General features: G+C 39.9%; 1 protein-coding gene across 1 annotated transcript; it reads right to left on the bottom strand.

Annotated features, from left to right (window-relative positions):
• Nucleotides 1-3,443: 3,443 nt before the first annotated feature.
• Nucleotides 3,444-11,870, bottom strand: ehf (ets homologous factor). The gene is made up of 9 exons (XM_022189970.2): nt 11,718-11,870; nt 9,254-9,394; nt 8,505-8,762; nt 7,345-7,389; nt 7,174-7,218; nt 6,998-7,060; nt 6,828-6,872; nt 6,551-6,746; nt 3,444-4,161 (listed from the first exon to the last, which is right to left on the bottom strand). The coding sequence occupies exons 2-9, from the start codon at nt 9,327-9,329 to the stop codon at nt 4,062-4,064; spliced, it is 828 nt and encodes a 275-aa protein (XP_022045662.1). The 5' UTR covers nt 9,330-9,394; nt 11,718-11,870; the 3' UTR covers nt 3,444-4,061.
• Nucleotides 11,871-17,054: the final 5,184 nt, after the last annotated feature.

The following is a 17,054-nucleotide window of genomic DNA, read 5'->3' as shown; positions in this document are numbered from 1 at the left end:
CGCACGCACGCACGCACGCACGCACGCACGCACGCACGCACGCACGCACGCACGCACACACGCACGCACACATACAATCAGTGCTATCAGTACTGTTGCACTTATTTTGTGCACGTTATTTTCTTGATTATCACTTTGGTCTCTGTCGAAAAATTCACAGAATACAGTGAATAAGAAAATTGTTTAACAACTTGTATCACTATCTTTCCATCTCACCTGTGATACATATTAATAATCAATAATCTAGATCAAGCAGAGGTGTGAACACTAAGAGGCTTGATGGATGAATTCTTCTGACTTGTTCCTGGTAGTGCTGCTTTCAACCGTTTTCTTTTTTTTTCCCAGAAGAAAATACTAAAATAGTTTTTCCATCGTGATAAAGGCCAATGGAAATTCCTTTCTGACGACACCAAGACAAAAGAAGAAAAAGACAGCAGCCTTTGTGTGAGTGAGTGAAGGTTACCGTCTTAAGAACAATGACGCAAAGGGGATCTTTTTTTAACACACTATGCAAATGTGTAATGACACATTTAATTTTAAATCCATCTGAAGCTATCTAAACAAATATTTCATCAAATCTGCATTTGATGTTTTTGTGATGGTGTGTGCAAGCAAGGCAGTTATCGTCAGGTAATGGTCAAAAGTACCGGGGAGGGGGGAAGAAAAAACATTAACGGAAAGTCTAAAGAATCTGAGCAGGAAATTGGCTTCAAAAAATTCTCGCATAACAACGCACCTTTTGTCAGGAATGCTTCCTCGTGTTTGTCTGATCAATGTCAGAAAGACCCGACTGTAAATCATACTGTATTTTTAATTGTTCATGTAAACACAGCAACATCAGGCTTGTTTTGTGTTTCATGTAAATGCAGAATGCCTCATTGCACTCTCAACTATTCATTCATATGCTACATTTTCTTCTTTCATAAGATCATAAAGTAGATTGTTGTTTGATAATGGGCAATGAACTGAGACGTACCCTCAACCCTACTAAAAGTAAAGCTGCATCAGTGACGCAGCTCTAATCTGTCCGACTCACAGTTTGGACTGAATGCCTCACAGGTCCATTTGAGTGTGAAGAGAAAATGATAAGGGGCCCCGATAAGCTGGGACAGTGTATCTGCTGAGAGAACACAATAGCCCCACTGAGCCAGCACAGGACACAGACACAGAATCCCATCTTGCTGTCTCCATGCCCATGCTTAGGCTATCTTTTATCACTTCCCTGTTCTCCCTGCAGCATCTATCTGATTGAATTAATGCCGTCCCTTTTAAATAATAAAATAGCCTTTGCGTGGCTCATTCAAATCTGAAAATAATTTTCTGACAATACAAGATAAAGATACTCGTGGGCAGGTATTGCGTATTGTTTTTCTGGCCAAACAAAGACGACCATTGTTTCATCTGTGCAATCTAATATAACAACAAGCACACTATCCTTATTAAAATAGTTGGTGAGCAATGAAAGCACTCATTGCAAACGTGAGACACGTGGATTAAATGTCTCTCCTCATGTGCATGTGAGAGTTTTTCTTGTTTGCCAGATCTATTACAACCGGTTTGGGTGCATGCTTGCAAACGTGCCATCATTTCCCACTAATGCCCTCCGATCACGTTTCGTAAACAGGATACGTGTTCTGCTGGTTCAACGGTGCTTTCTACACCTTCTCAGGTGGTCTGTCTGCTCTTGCTTGCTTACTTGTTGTTCTTGAGAACCGTTTTTGTCACAGGCCTCCGATAATCATACACAAACTCCTCAGGATCATGCACACTGAAGTATGATTTAAATCAGATGCCAGCTGCCTCTGTGCACTCTCACACACTGAGAGTATGTAAAGTCAGGGTTTGCATTCACCGGCCAGTGGTGTGTTAGGGAAATCAAGTCCTTGTCTGCAGAGGTTAGATCAGTCGCGATCATTTGCATAACTGTTCATTTATCTTCAGATAGTCACATCAAACAGTTCCTCATATCAATGCTCCCAGCAGCACCCACATTATTCTGATGTGAAATTCAGGCCAGATTTGAGATGTTTATGCCTGTCTGTGATTCTGATGATTAGATGGAAGTTGTCATTAATTTCCCACTTCATCCTTCTTCCCTACAGTATATTAATGTGCATGTGCAATACATAGAATGATAATGATATTGGCATTAAATACAATGATGCATTTGATGTAAAGGTTAAATGAAGCACAATCAATCAGGAATCTTTTGTGTGTTTCTGGCAGCTTAACGGTTTCTTTCCCTACTGCCATTCTCAGTGCCATTCCAAGCTTCCTGTCATTATGTCAGAATTTAAACTTATAATTAAAATGAATAATTATAACTTCTGTTTTAGTGAGACATTAATCAAAGCTGTGCTTGATTTTGTATAGATTTCAAATTTAAAGTGCACATGGATGATATTGAGTGCAGCCCAGTGATTGCTCCATATGAAAACACTGGATCTAAACAATGGAATATGATGGATATGCACTTCAATTTGAATTGCATTGCTTGCTTGTTTAATGTAATATAACAATGAGGCAATCAGTGGCTATTATTTGAGTCCCATCAGGAACAGTTACTGGCTCTATCGTCTCTCTGTTCGCAATTTTCTGTATTTCATCTAATCATCGGTGAAATACAAAATTATAGCAAACCCTTCTATTCACAGATGGTTCCCTGCTACCAGGGCAAAATGTTCTGCTCATCCTTCAGAAATGTCATCAAGTCTGATCACAAATGGTTTTTATTTGGTTCTCAGTAACAACATGACATGTAATTTCCTTCAGTTCATAACACGGCATTATCGGTTTGTGACACTGATGGGTGAGAGAGCAGTGAGTGACAACGCTGAAAGGGATGCAGCGGAGCAGTGGGCAAATTTTTAAAGCCATCGGGAGAGATAATGACAGAATGTGGCGTCAATCAATGGCACGCTTTGTAAAGAGGGGTTGAGAAAGCCAGATAAATCAGAGTGACGATCAGACATGGATTTGCTTGTGAATACAGGCCAAAGAAAGGGGCCTTTTACTGACGCTGCTTTTATCTGGCCATCAAAGTCCAGTCGGTTGTGTGGTGCCTGCAGGAACCGGCCCAGCAGGTATTGTGGCACGAACTGGCAAAGAGTTCACTGTGTGGCATTCCACAGTGTCATATTAAAACAGAAATGGCCTGTGAGTGCCTCTGAGTACATGGCTTCTCAAAGTCAGCAGCAGATTCAGTGGAAACGAGGTCGTGAACTGTGGCTCTAAATCACATGCTGTTGTCAGTCAGTATTTTTCAAATCTGGGCAAGATTAGCTGCATTTTTTGCATTTGACGATACCCCAAAATGCTTACTGATATGACTGATCAGCAACTCTAGAATAATATTTCTAGGGCTCGTAGCCTTTAAAGTCTCAGGGACTGCCTTTTTAAATTTATAAAAATTGGAGACATGAACTTCTGAAAAAGAGAGAGACTTTCATAAAATAAAAACACTCACAAGCTTTATTGTATTAAAAACCAACAAACATTTACACACTTTCTTGACAGCTCAATAAATGCAAAATATGAAATACGATTAACCATATTGTTATTTTCTTGTTTATCTCTTGTTTATGTGTTGTACTTCAATGCTGCATTGTGCTTTTGGCATGTTATTTTCTTATTATTTATTGCTGTTTTAATGCTTTCATCAAGCATTTCTCCCAAAGGACACTTCACAGTATCAATGTCAAAACCCTGACTATTCATCTGTTTGCCTGTCTTTTGAATGCTGGATCATCATGTGCTCCTTTGGGACACTGACAAAGTGTCTGATTTGGACAGAAAAACAGGATCAGTTGTGCTTTATGTTAACTTCTTTTTTGGCAGCTTTGGCAGCAAGTTTCTATGTAAACACGTGAGCTTTTACTGCTAGTAAGGCACACTAAAGAACATCTCAGTGCAGTGTCACGACAAAAGATTTTGCATTTTTCTTAAAAAGCAGACAGAGAAAAAACAGTGAAACACATCCTTATCAAAAACAGTCAATAAAAATGACAATAAAACATCACATTTGCATACAACTCAAAAGAAAACATAATTTAATGACATTTTCACTTCTCGGACTCCCTCCATCCTCTTGCATTCCTTCCAAACTTGTAAACCAGCCTGCGTCCATCTACTCGTTCTAGGATTTCTCTTTTGTAGTAATATCTGTGACAGAGGAGAGACAAACAAAATTAATTTATTCTAGATCATCTAAAAGGTGCTTCGAATTGTAAATACCAAATAAAACGCAGTGCGAGACTTGAACTTTTCCGTTTAGTCAGATTGACTGAATTGATTGTCAGTAATGTTTCTACTAGTGTTCCACCACATTTACCCCCATTTCAAAATAACCCAGACTTATGGTTAACTGCATCTTTTACACTTCAACTGACAGTTAGACTGCTTCACGTTCTTATCTGTCATCTGCTTTCATTGCCAAGACAGTCAGCTGACAGTTTAACATTCCTCTTTTTAACTTTCCGTTTACAAATCAACTCCTCACTGGCTTTATGTTTAAGATGAACATATTAATTCCTCTCAGTGACACACCTCAGCTGTTTCCAGCTCTTTCAGCTACAGTGCTTACACTACAGTTAAATTAATGAAAGGGTACGGCACATCACACCCTTTCAGTGCATTAACTTCAACAGTCACTTTGACTGCTTTAAATGCTTACACTTAAAGTTTTCTATAAATACAACTCATTACACAAACACATTTGACCCTGTTAACTGTATTTGTGCTTACAATTTTCTGTATAAGCGAGAATGCTTTCTTCAGAAATACGGAGCCGTTTCTGAGTAACATTGTGCATTTGTTTAATAAAGTGTACCAGATTATAATTATTGCTTTCATCAGGTTACTGTGAGCCTATGGTTTCTACTTGATCAAATATGTAATAAGGTGAAAAGCATCATGGTTCCTTTCTATAAGGCTCAGTAAATTAATGACTCAATGAAAGAAAGAAAGAAAAAAAAGATCTTTCCAGAAGAAGTTGGATGCAACACCAGTTATTTAAATTAATATCTTTTCTATAAAAATATGTTTTATGTTGGCTGATAAGATCGAGCATTGTGCCAGATGTTGACGTCAAAAGACCAATGAAAGATGTTTAATTTGATAAAAGTAACTGAAATAAAAGCAACAGTTTGAAGCAAACTTATTTTGGTCATTTCTAGTGAAAGCGCTACTGTGCATATACGCTTCCTTGGGTCATAACAGTCCAGAGGTAGTGGCAATGATATGGCAATGACAAAGCAGAATGCTGGTTGCTGTTTAAGTCTTGTGCTTGGAATGTTACACAGCCAACCTGCCAAGCTATCTTTTTCGTGCCGCAAGCTTGTACAGGTGGTTAATGCAGCAGGAGTCGACCTCTTGATTTGATATCATTTTCCACTTGCTGTGGCACTAGAAGTGGTTTGAGTATTTTTCTTTTGGGAAAAATAGGTTCATTCTGCATGCTGTTTTGCTTTATCGCTGATCAGTCTGTGGATTGGTGTGCCACTCCTGTGCAGTAAAACACTTCCATGTTTAGAGCTAATCTTAGTGACCTACATCTTGAAAGCTGTCCTGTTATAACACCTTGACCCGTGCTGACTCTTGGCTTACTTATTGAAGTTCACCTGAGTTTATCTCAAAGGCTTAGCCAGGTGTTATTACGCTGCTTTTGTTATCCATAACTGAGCGCACAGCACACTGTTTGGTGATGCCATCGAGCAGCAAATCCTTCTGCAGCACTACAGTAAATAGAAAATCAGCTTTGTGGTCACAGTGACAATACCTGCAGGGACATTTTGTAGTTCCCATTGGTTTGCACTACAATGGAAGTAAGCTCATTAGATTAGCTCATTTGAATGGAAAGCTGTGTCTACTGCAGCAGCCGGCAAGATTTGCTGTGGAGAAGGCCATTTCTGCTCATTTGGGAGAGAAGCGGAAACATGTAGCAGATCAAAAATGTGTCCACTTTAGGTAATGACCTATGGGAAATGGTAAATATGTCTTTTAAAGTGTTGAGGTCACTGGTTTTAGATGTGGGACTCTTAATGAAGTCGCTTCGAAGCATTTGAAGTTTCAAAGTACATTTTGTTGCTGTTACAGTATGTTCTTTTCAGATGAAAGTGCAATATAAGCTTCTTAAGTAAATTGGATTAGGAACAATAGAGTGTGAAATTTTTTCGTCATCACAAATTTTACAAGCCATGGCCAAAGTAAGGAAAGCCCACGTTTTCATGTAGGAGGCTGACTGGAGGGACAGGAAGTTATTTTCGTAAAACAAACAAACAAACAACAAATAAAAGTGTGCAACCTGCAAGTTAACATAGGGGCCACAGTCCCCACTGAATTAAGATCAAAGCTAAATGCAAAAATAGAGATTTAATATTTGTATCTGCATTAATTTCCTACACAACATACAGTATTTCTTTTTTTTTTTTTTTAAAGCAGAAAGGTTTCCCCTCTGGTTTTATGTAAATTCTTTCTGTGTGTGCGTTTACAACATGCAAACATGAGGTCTTGTATTTATGTAACGGTGTGTTTGTGGGCTGTGCAGACGTACCTCATCGCACGACTTAGTTTCTCATACGTCATGCTGCTGTTATTTTTCTTCTTGCCCCATAATTGTGCCACTGCCTCTGACTTGAGGAAGCGGAAAACCCCCTCCGTTCGATCCTCCCACTTGATCAGCCCCGGGTTTCGCTCTGGGTTCAGTAGAATGTCCCTGATGAACTCCCACAAGTGTGTCCCCCTCGGGTCTGTAAACACATCGCAGCTTTTACATTCTGAAAAATAAAAGATAGTATGTAAATATGTAAAGGTGGGTTTCTGTTACTTACTGTGTTTTTTGACCTGATGAGGACGACTGAAAGACCGTTTGATATCTGGAAGAAAGACATCAAAGTACTGAGTGATTCTTTTATAAGTGCATATATAAATATATATTCTCATTTGGAATATTATTTGTGCGTATGAAAACATTACGTTGTATATAATATAATTTCCTCACCAGGACTAGAAGGAGTGGGAGAAGCAACCGGTGCGAGGGAATGAAGTGAAGGATCGTAGATTTCTATATTTACAGAAAAAAACAAAAAACAATCCAAGTTAATTACATTTGATGAATGAATTTTGAATGGCAACATATTAGTAAAAGTATAGAGAATGAATATGCAATTGTTGTACCTCCTGGTGGAAAGCTGACATCTGGAAAAGGACAGGAATAGTCTACTGTAAAAGAAAAAAAGGGAAGTGTAAGGAAATAACAAAGTAGCTTTGGAGAAATGTATCCATTTTGGCATCTCTGTGTTTTTTTTCTTTTTTTTTGTTGATAATATCAATCTGAAAGGTTCTTACATTCAGGTTTGAGATCCAGCTGCCCTATTTCTACATGGTACTGCCCTGTACAGGGATAAAAAGTTTCTTGTGTTATTTTTAAAGACTGATTATTCACATTCACCACATTCATGATTACACATTAAAAATCCAAGGAGCAAATCATATCCTTAAGTGTACAAATTCTGTCTAGGGCACTAAATTTTGTGCTAGACAGTTTGACATTTCAACTGGTGGAAGTCTATAGTGTTGCTTTATGGCCTTTTCAGACATTTTGCAACCCAGAACAGGAGCATGGTGCAGTATTTCTAGAGTAAACGGAGTCAGAGCCTTTACTGTTTTCATAATCAGTAAAAGGAGTGAAAGACTAACTGGGAAATTACTTTCTACACTCTTTTTTTGATCTTGAGAATGAAAATGTGTAGAGAAACAAAAAAGAAGTAGCAACAAACTAAGTTCAACTAGAAACAAATTAAAAATGTGCTTTAAATTCTAATAACCTCTTCATGCTGTCTTGTAGCTTGAGAAAGTTATTTTGTGTATCAAAATGTGACACAGTATCCAATGAAACGGAGGTGGTTGTTTAAAACCAGACACAACAATAGCAAGTCTGTGCTCTTGGTTCTGATTCAGAGGTTTGGTTTACCGTAAACTTCTTTGGAGGTTAAACCTGTTGTGCCAGGTCTTCTGCACTACTCTGGTTCAGATGATAGATAAAATATGATGTGCTGATGTCATGCATCACATAGTGTTGCCAAGTATCCGTGACATCTTATTTGTTTAATGAGCCATGAGGTCCAGATAATAGTTATAGAGGAAGGACAAACAGTGAAGCTTCAGCCTTAAAAACTCAGTTTCTTTACAAGTTTGATTTAAAAAAAAGCAGTGGATGAGCCAGTTCTTAGCTTGTTTCTCAGCTTCACCCCCCCTGTGTTTTGTTAGGAGACCCATTCGAGCAAGAGCAAACAACAAATCCATCATCTCCCTCGTTTTAAGCACTCCTTCACCCCTCTACAGCACCATGCAGTGCGACCCCTGACCGGCTCTGTGATCCCTTCTCAGCAACACTTCATCAAGACTCTGCTCCAGACACAACTCGAATCACCCAGCTTCTCTTTTATTGGGACTAATCATCTTCCTTTTTTGCCCCTTCAGCTCCTCTCTCAGAGTTTGAGACGCACCGCTCCACTTGAGCTCTGTGATGCTGTGGAAGAGAATGGGTCCCAGGCTGCCGGCAGCACGGATGAAGTCCTGGTAGCTCAGGCTGCAAAGCTGATGGCCGTCCATGTCAAAGTTTTGGAAGGGAATGCTGGAGGCATCAATCTGGTGGATGTCCAGGACCTGCTGCAGCCACTCCCACACCTGGTACTTACTCCAGAACTGAGGCTGGGAGTCATGAGGCCACAGGCGACTTGTGTAACCAGACATCACCAGCGGACCTGGGGGACAGACATGAATGCATTATGAACCTATTCCAAAACAAAATATTCATCTACATAAGTGAATTAATTGTGTTTTAATGTAAAGTTGTATCTGATGAGGGAAACATGAATTCCCCCACTGAAGGTATTTGGCAATAATTAATCTGCAGAACAGTTTACTGAGAAAGCTGTTGAGCTATTTCTCAGTTGGGAATCCCTAATTCATGCCTTGTTTTTCAGAGCTCTGGGCTCACCAGGTAAGCAATACATCAGCTGCTAATTGTTGAATGATTTTCATTTTGCATTGCAGTTGCATAGGCGGTGAGTGAAATGGATTGTTTAATAGAGAGCAATCAAAAGCCTCGAGCAGAACATTTTAGCATATTTTCTTGAGGCATTTTGGGCTATTATTCACACAGTTTAATTAACTGATTTATGTCAGTGCTCGTGTAATGTCAGGAAAGCACAGGCTTCGTTATAATTGTGTTGGTGTAGATTATAATCCTTACCATCAGGGTAGGAGTTAGTAGGACCCCAGGTAGTGGAGAGGTGGCTGTCCAGAGAAGTGGATGAAGTTACACTCATATTGTAGCTTCTACAGTCTGATGTACCATGGCCCAGGGGCTGAGGCAGGAAAGTAGTAGTTTACTCTGTGGATAGATATAAAAAGAAGAAGCAATCTTTATAGTTTTAGGTAATGCTTATAGCTATTAAGATGCACAGCAAAATAATACATATGTCACTGTCTTTACATTATATCAGTATTCAATTACTGACAATGCACATAGAAAGAGCTTCTCCTGGTGCCCTGTATTAGCAGTGTTCAACGGTTACTGTGTATCAGCCGCAGCAAATTCAATCTACAGCAACACAGTGAGCACTCTTCTCGCTGTTACCATGGTAACTGCAGGTGTCGCCACGTCAACTGGGCCTCAAAATCTTACATTAAACTGCATAGATAAGTTGATTTATTAAATTTGATTAATTTATTTCATCGTCTTAATAAGTTGGACGAAGAGAGCAGCAACACAAAGTAAGCTCGGTGTCAGCACACTTCATGGTTTGTGTGAGTTGTGCTTTGGACGTGCTACAGACAAATGGGTGTTATGATTGAATGGAGGCCTGTTTGTTTTTGCACAAAGCATCAGTTTCATTTGCTTGTCAGTTATGCGATCACATTTGTTTTCTAGTGTATTCAGTTGAGTGGATGCTGAAAATGAGCAATGCTGACTCGCTGAACATTTTGCAGTTGCAGTTACTTTTAAAGGACTTTCTGTTCTCTGTGCATCTACAAGGTTTGAATAAAGGCATGTTTCAGAAACAACCACAAGTAGATTTGCATCCCATGTAAATACAGCTCGTCAATAGTTCAGCTTGGCGACAGAGGTGCTGCACGTGCACAATAGTTCAGTCATGGTTCGCACGGTTCACTGCCAGTATCGGGTTTTATGTTACTGTTAAGCGGAATATTTGGGACACGAGACAAGAAATGCCACCCTGTTACTTATTAGCTCAGTTAATGGTGCCGCTGCTAAAACAAATGACTGCTTTACATTCGGTTGTTGACGCTGATGGCTTTGTTTTCAAGTGGTCACATTGTCCAACATTTAAAAAAAGCTCCACAGATTTGGGACAAGAACTTGATTTGTTTTAAAAGTTCTGAAATCTGAGAGATATTCTTAAAGGTGTTTGTCAGCACCCTGGTTACACATTAAAATCAAACTATCAAAGGTCAGGATAATAAGCTATGAGACGGTAAATAATAAAACTAATTCCTGTGCTTCGTGTTGTTTCCTGAAAGCTCCTGGTCACACTTTTATGATAGGTTATAAACAAATTTCCACCAAGCCATGTCACACTTTTCAACACTGTGTCAACTAAACTAACACATCTCTGACATATGGAGGCGAATTAATCTCTTAAAAGATCTGGCAAATCAGATTTATAACGACCTACAGTCAAGATCTCTGAGTGAAATTTTCCCAGTAGATAGATGACACATGCCGTCATGCCAAAGTAGATCAGCTCAGCAGCTGACAATGTGCCAAGGTTGCTCAAACACCTCATGCTGTGTGTTAACCCTGACTGTCTACTACTGCCAAGCACGTATCTTATCAAACAGGCAGCGAGTAGTTTCTGTCAATACAACAATCGTGCAGCAGTACAAAAGCAAAGAGCCGTAGTTATGGATCAATATCCCTTCAGCTGAGTCATAGTGAAAAATCACTCACTGTATTTGCCATTATATGAGGACATAAGCAACTCATTTGAAGAAGTTCACATGAGAATTATGTCATCTCTGTTGTTTCCTTTTATTTCAATCATGTTCCTAACCACATTGGCAGCATTTAAAGTACTGAAGTTCATAGGTTTCATATTTCTATTATCCTATTTTTTGTTCTATTATTTCTTTTTACCTCCTGGAAATATTGCTTCTGAAAGGAACCAATAATTAAAACTTGGACTTGATGCTATAGCCTTGAATATGCAAGCCTACTGCATTACCAACAGCTGAAATAGACTGAGAAGACGAAGCCTTGACATTGTGGAAGTGCACACTAACAATGAGAGACCAGCAAAGGCAAATATGTTAAAGTTAATGCATTAGATTATGTGCAATCACACTACTTAAAGTTGAGCTGTGAGAATTCTAAAGCACTGTGCCCAAATTTTTGTTAAAATTGCAGATGATGTTCTGTATGACTCCTCACCACAGCATCATTCTGTAACCCAACATCGCTGTAGCAACAAGAGACACATGGAAAAAGGAGAAACAACACACAGACAGGCTTCTTGATTAAAACAGGTTAAAAGCCAATGAGAGCCTGTTACACATTTTTATGATGACTCATTATAATTTTGGAATGAAACGGCACACGCTGAGCCTATTAGAACAACCCCCAGTTTAACTACACTGCATCCAGTCATTTTCAAAAGCGCTGCTGGTTGCCCAGCACCACTATGGCAACCTACCAGAGCAGTAGAATGGGGTCCAATCAGACCTGATGGAGGTCTCAAGTAGATCCGCTCTCAACACAGCTGAATGGATCAATACAGTTTTCTGGAGAGTCCAATGCTGTAGCGCACTTGTGCTTGGAGCCAGACAAAGTGAGTCGCGCTTCTCAAATCTTTGAATTAACAGATGTACATAGACACTACAGGTGCTTCCCCCACCACAATGGGTTTTTTTATCCTGCTAACTTCCTTATCCTGTCCAATTGGCTACCTGTTCAGGCTCATACCAGGCAAGTATTTGCATAATTCACACCCACACGCACACACGGACATGGAACCGATCCACACGAACACCTGACATAACTTTCACATTCCCTGTTTGCACCGTTTCCTCTAATGCTCCCAAACACAAGCTCACTCAAGCAGAAAAGCACACATTTGTGAGGAGGCACATAGGCAGGCATGGATCCAAAAACACTAGAAAGCCCACAAAGGGAAAGTTAAATTGCTTAAAGTTACCATTCACATTGTTGCCTAAAATAGTGTTTTAACTTATAGAAATTTCCCCCATGTTACTTGGTGCAACATTTGTTTGCTTTATTTCATCATGATGAATGAGGTGCTGACAGTTTAGGTAGGAGGACCTGAGAGAATTTGCTCCTTTGCCTTTATGAAAGTTGCTGCAACTGCATGGCGGAGAAACATTAGTAACTGTGCGCCTCAAAAGACTGTAAGAAAATGTCTTCATCTGGGTTACACATTTACAAATGCCTCTAACTCTCTACTGCTTCTTCTGTGGCCTCTTTCAGCTTTGTATTTGCAAATTAAATGCACACTGTTCGCTATTTAGGACGAGCTTGTTTTAGTTTCACTCTCAGCTACGGATGACCTCATCGCATTGCAATCTCATTAAACCTTGATCAGCTCTTAAAATAGCTCCCACTAGCATGCAGTGAGCCAGGTGTCTGAGTAAAGACTGACAGATGACAATTAGCTTTGATATGTGTCTCAAAAAATCTCAGTGAGCATCCCACAACAAAAAGCGGTGTTTAGTAAGTGTGAATTATTTGCCAGTATTCATACATGCTGAACTATGTCCCTCTGAGGTGTTTCCTTTGAAATTCACAAGATTTGCTGTCTTGTGAAGAGGGTTTCAAATAGATCCGTAAATAAAATGTTATATTTAGCGAAGACAAAGCAAATACTGTTACCCAGAACAGGTAAAATCTTGTTTCTATTTGAGTCAACCATTGTACACAGCAAGAATGTAAGCCAGTACCTGTCAAAGCGATTACTTTTCTCAGATTCCTCCAAACATGTTTGTCCTGTTTAGTTGGTGTTTTTTTTTTCCATCAGTCAAATGCAGAGCCCGCATTTCCAAATGAAAACAGATTAAACAGTATCCTCCCACAAGAAAATGTGTCAAAAACCCCCTACAGCTTTACTGAACTTTGTCACCCCCTTATATCTGCAGTTGCCCCATCCTGACAGTGATCAGAGTGAGTTCAAACGTTCTATTTTTGCTTGACGCCAATTAGGGGTTTGGGCAAATTGTAACAACTTTGTTCTGAGATCTAAATCTGATCTGTAGCATTGTACCACTACAATACCTCTCGGGACCAGAGGCACTAACAGTATCATGTTGATAATTGAAGTGACTTTGAGCACGGTTGAACTGTATAATAGGCTGAAGCAAGGAGAACTCTGTGAGGAAAAGTATGTCAGGTTTTTCTAGGAGCTGCTTCGGCAGAGTCGTGTGGAGGAAACCATGAGGTGATGCCGAACAAATAAACTCAATTAATTTATTCCTATAATGAGCAATATAATCACATGGAATCACTTCCAAGACTTAATATTTAATCATCTCAGGAAAACCTGAATAAAACATGCATTGCGCTATTAAACAGCATATTTTATTATCCCAGTAGGCTGACATTAATAGCCTTTCCTCCTTCCATAGGTCCTGTGATCAACGTACTGGCTTCTGTGTGCGCCTCAGTTCATACTACACTCACTGTGGAAGCTCTCACTCTCTCTGAATGTGTGTGTGTGTGTGTGACTTGGACTCTTGCCCACAGCTCAGCCTCAGAGGTAATGAGGGAATTCAGCGTTAGCATGATTATCTCTGAGAGTTCCCCTCATCTCCCCATGCACGCCAGATCGCTACAGTACTAATGGTAAAACCCACTCCTCCTGATCTCCCTGCAACTCTCTGACACCATCCGACCTGCATGGCTTGCAGATAAGTCGCCTCCAGCCCTCCCCGCAGCCAGTCTGCTGCCTATTTGTAACACAGGTGCTATTTTCTGGACTTTTTTTTCTTGCAGCAGCAGTTTCCCCATCCTCTTTCTAAAGGGTAAAGTGCCTCCAGGGTGTAATTTGGGACCAGAGCTGCATTTGGTGCCGTCCCACTGTGAAGGCCTGACCAGATTTTATTGCAGCGAGATTAATGCGGCCATCAGCAGTGAACGGAAGACGCACACATCTCATTAAGGCCAGCGGTTTGGCCGGCTTCTCACCTTTTCCCTCTTTTTCTTTTTTTTGTTTCTTTCTCTATCTTGACTTTCCATTTGGCGTGTCACAGGGAGAGCCTGGTATTTGGCATTTCATTTCATGGATCTTCATTCTGCTTTTTTAGGGTGGATGTGGGTCGACATATGTAAAAGTCCACTGGGGGAATAGCAAAAAAAAGAGAGAGAGAGAGAGCGACAGAGTTGGAGAGATCAAAGTTTGTCATATCAGCTCCACTGTGTGTGAGTCAGCCTACCAACATTATGAGACGCAGTGAAGACATCCTCCCAGACACAAGAAAATGTCATCAAAATGCTGGCATTATAGACAGTGTCAGCTATTTTTAAATAGAGTCAAGTAGAAGCTTATGTCACCCTCCAATAATAGTACACTACTGATCCATTTATAAAGAGGCTTATAACTTGCTTAGTTGTGCTGTGAAATATTAATGTTTTATTTGAGGATGCGGTCAAAAGTTTCCCTTTGATGGGAAAGGCTGTCAAAGCTGTCAGTCAGAAGAAGCAGACAAGACAGGAGGAGGGTACAGTTGTATGCTCTAATGAACAGGAACTTATTAGCTGGAGTATGTCTATTACTGTCCCACTTGCCTCCCCTCTTTCATTAACTGCTTATCACGCCCGTTAGTGTCATCTTTAATACTTCACATTTTGATTAGCATATGATCCACGGGGAAAGAAGGAAAAATCATTTTATTAGTGTCAATTACTGCTACAAATGACAATTTCCCTGCCTAAATTGTAATTTTACGTTTCCTCCCTGTCAAAGAACAATGACTGTGTAATTACAGTAATGAGGAGTGCAACAGAAAAAAATGAATTATTCACAATCCTCTTTCTTTCTTGTTCTTTTTGAACTCCACCATATCTGTTTGCTTGGCATCTGTCTAGCTGCATTAATGACTCCGCGTGGAGAACACAGGTTCGGCATGTCTCACAAGTGATGTGTTCAAGATGTAAGCGTGCTAGAGCGTGGACTGGAATGATGTAAAAATACCGTTTCACCTGTTCGGTGTCCAGGAGCTGGAATGCACTTGGCAGAGTGTAGATCTCTCTTTTGCCTGTAGGTGACACTGTTGTCTCATGCACTTGCCTGAGAATCTCTGGAAAATAAGGTTATGTGATGAGTGAACAACACAAATGTGATAGGAGAAAGTGTAGGCAATGAAATATGCCTCCTGACAAGTATTGACTACGATGCCTATGGATGGTGCTACTCGTATGACTTACCGTAACCTACATACATTATTAGCTCTTATACGTAGGTGTGCCAAGGATAAATGAGAGCAAAACAGAGATCAAGATGTGAGGGAAGGACAGAAAGGACCTCAAGGTGCGAATGGCCATTGTGTTGTGACATATAGGAGCTGTACATTAATATGTGATTTCCACAGATTCTGGCAGCCCCTTGTAATTCATTTAACACCTCAGTGAGATGGACCACCAACACAGTTCTACCTGGACATCAGTGACTGCTTTCCTGAGCCCTAACTACCACACATAGATTACATCAGTCTGCTCTGAAAACAAGACAGTGAAACCCACAAAGTGAGGCTGTAACCTCCAGCATGCAGCTTTAGTGTGTAGTACCATATGCATATCAGTGGATCCTGTGAGTTGAATTCATGAAACAGGTTTTTTGCATAGTGGGAAGCATACAAATAGATATTATCGGCCTGTGTATTTCTATCTTTGGCAGTTTGTTGGTTTTACAGTCCCTGACTTGACTGTTTTGGTTTCGTGTCACCACTTTCCCCACCATCATTTTCAAATGCAGCTTTCAGAAGTAGCTCTCATAACTCACTCTATGCCACCTCCTCTGACTGAAAAGACAGACACACAAAAGCTGCAACTAGGTAGTGCACTTATTGGCTCCTTTAGTGTTAAAAGAGTCAGAGGAAAAATGCAGAGGTTGATTTTCTGGATGTGTAAATACATTAAAGCGTACATGATGTGTAATAGGTCAGTGTGGTGTTTACAGCTTGGGTTCAAGTTACCAAAAAATGTGTTACCGCATCGCTTTCAATTGGCTGAAATGTGTGGAGAATATGCTATTCGGAATCTATCTAGGAGATAGATGGGAAGATTGATACCGCGCTCATATCTGTTTGTTTGATAAGAGGATGGAGCCAGTGGGAAACAGATAGCTTGTCAGGCAACAAAATCAAATTACAGTCACCTCTAAAGCTCACTATTTCACACATGTTTGTTTAAGCAGTGCAAAAACACCAAAGTGCCCAAGTGTAAAACTGACACATTATGGTTTTATAGAGGGTTTTATGGAAATGTCAGTTGGTATTTAGAGCAGAACAGCAGTGGAAGAGATCAGAATGGAAATAAAAAACAAAACAAAAACATATTTTTAAACACCTAATGTTGCTTCCCTTTCTACTAGACAGAAAAAAGCTCTCTGCCTTTTGCATTGCAATGTTCCTGCAAGGGCACAGGGAACAGAATGCTCCCTATACTGTTGCATGTTTTATAACTAATTAATATATATCTGTATTCAGAAGTGACTGATGTCTACTTGCGCTTGTCCTCATTTAGCATTTCATCGCTGGGTCTTAAGCTGCCATCACTTTAACGCCTTAATTGGAAATGTGGAGTCCTAAACCATTTAGTATCTCACTAAAATCAAAGCTAGTATGTCAAATGATTCTACACCTTGACAGCTTGACATAATTATTTTTGCAAAAGTGATTATCCTGAGATCACCAAGCATTCATTGCTAATGCAAAGGTACTGGACCATGTTGTCTTTATCTAACTATTATTAGTGTTTATTAATGATTCTGATTTTGTTTTCAAACTGTTAGCTCAGTTCAGCT

The sequence above is a fragment of the Acanthochromis polyacanthus genome, chromosome 8 (assembly GCF_021347895.1).
Source record: "Acanthochromis polyacanthus isolate Apoly-LR-REF ecotype Palm Island chromosome 8, KAUST_Apoly_ChrSc, whole genome shotgun sequence".
Classification (NCBI taxonomy): Eukaryota; Metazoa; Chordata; class Actinopteri; family Pomacentridae; genus Acanthochromis; species Acanthochromis polyacanthus.
This window is presented reverse-complemented; position numbering and strand designations above follow the sequence as displayed.

Bases quoted from the DNA above. Each gene is read 5' to 3' on its own strand.
- ehf (XM_022189970.2), bottom strand. From the start codon at position 9,329: ATGAGTGTAACTTCATCCACTTCTCTGGACAGCCACCTCTCCACTACC. The intron at 6,873-6,997 runs GTGAGGAAATTA...TCTTTCTTCCAG, and splicing joins TCCCACTCCTTCTAGTCCTG to ATATCAAACGGTCTTTCAGT. The intron at 4,162-6,550 runs GTACGTCTGCAC...CCTCTGTCACAG, and splicing joins AAACTAAGTCGTGCGATGAG to ATATTACTACAAAAGAGAAA.